This window comes from Entamoeba histolytica, genomic scaffold (assembly GCF_000208925.1).
Source record: "Entamoeba histolytica HM-1:IMSS scf_1104750517991 genomic scaffold, whole genome shotgun sequence".
In the NCBI taxonomy this organism is placed as follows: Eukaryota; Evosea; order Mastigamoebida; family Endamoebidae; genus Entamoeba; species Entamoeba histolytica.
The window spans coordinates 3,591-4,580 of record NW_001915341.1 but is presented as its reverse complement, the minus strand read 5'-3'; the positions used below and the strand labels follow the sequence as shown (position 1 = coordinate 4,580).

General features: G+C 28.1%; 1 protein-coding gene across 1 annotated transcript in view; it reads right to left on the bottom strand.

Annotated features, from left to right (window-relative positions):
* Positions 1 to 473, bottom strand: part of EHI_112990 (2,3-bisphosphoglycerate-independentphosphoglycerate mutase, putative) — a gene marked incomplete at both ends in the record, with an annotated part of 633 nt that extends 160 nt beyond the window's left edge. Inside the window, one exon of the mRNA XM_001914304.1 lies at positions 1 to 473. This exon is cut by the window's left edge and continues 160 nt beyond it. Coding sequence (XP_001914339.1) covers positions 1 to 473 — 473 coding nt within the window.
* Positions 474 to 990: the final 517 nt, after the last annotated feature.

Sequence of the window (990 nt, the reverse complement as noted above, 5' to 3'; positions counted from 1 at the left end):
TTTCCTCCACATTTAACTACTCCATCCATCATTTGGAATAATTGTGTAGTATTTGAATGTACATTTCCATCACTTAAAAGTCCAATAAAATGAACAGTTTTTCCTTCTTTAACTGCTGCTCCAACAACATTTTTCCAATTCTCTGTTTCAAAGAATTTTCCTGATTCAATACTTTCTTCAACTAATTTGGTTCCTTGTGAATAAATTTGTCCTGCTCCAAGTGCATTATGTCCTACTTCTGAATTTCCCATATCAGCTTCTGTTGGAAGTCCTACATATGGTCCATTAGCTTTAATTATTGTATGAAGATGTTGTTCTTTAGCTTCTGCAAGGAGTTTATTATAATATGGTGGATTAGCTAATGTAACACAATTTCCTGGTCCTTCTTTATCAATTCCAAATCCATCAAGAATACAAACAACAACTGGTCCTTGTCTTGGTTGTAATTTTGTATTTGGTTTAAGTCCTTCCATTTTCTTAGATGTTATATTTTGAAGTTAAAGTTCTTTTTATTTAAATACTATTTGATGACATGGCAAGGGTTTGTTAGTGTTTTTCCATATTTTATATTCATCTCTTCTAAATTTTATCATCTTGACGTATGAATCGCCACGACTTTATTTTCATGTTTTTCAAAAAAAAGAACTTTTTTCTTTGACAATTGAGTTGGCACCAATTGTGCTTTTGTTTATTTAGTTTTATTTCTTTTGATTCTATCTTTTCATATTCATTTTAATCTTTTATTATTATTTCTCTTTTACACCATTTCTATAATACAACTTACAACGAAAATCACATAGAAATAATTCATACCAACAAATTGATTTAGATGACATTATCATGGATATAATCATTATATTCATTATCAAATAAATAACAGTCAAAGTCATGTTATTACAATTGTACCATAATAATAAACCACATAAAACCTCTTATTTAAACACAATTAGAATAAAAATAAAAGTAATTGTTACAACCACAAATACCTTA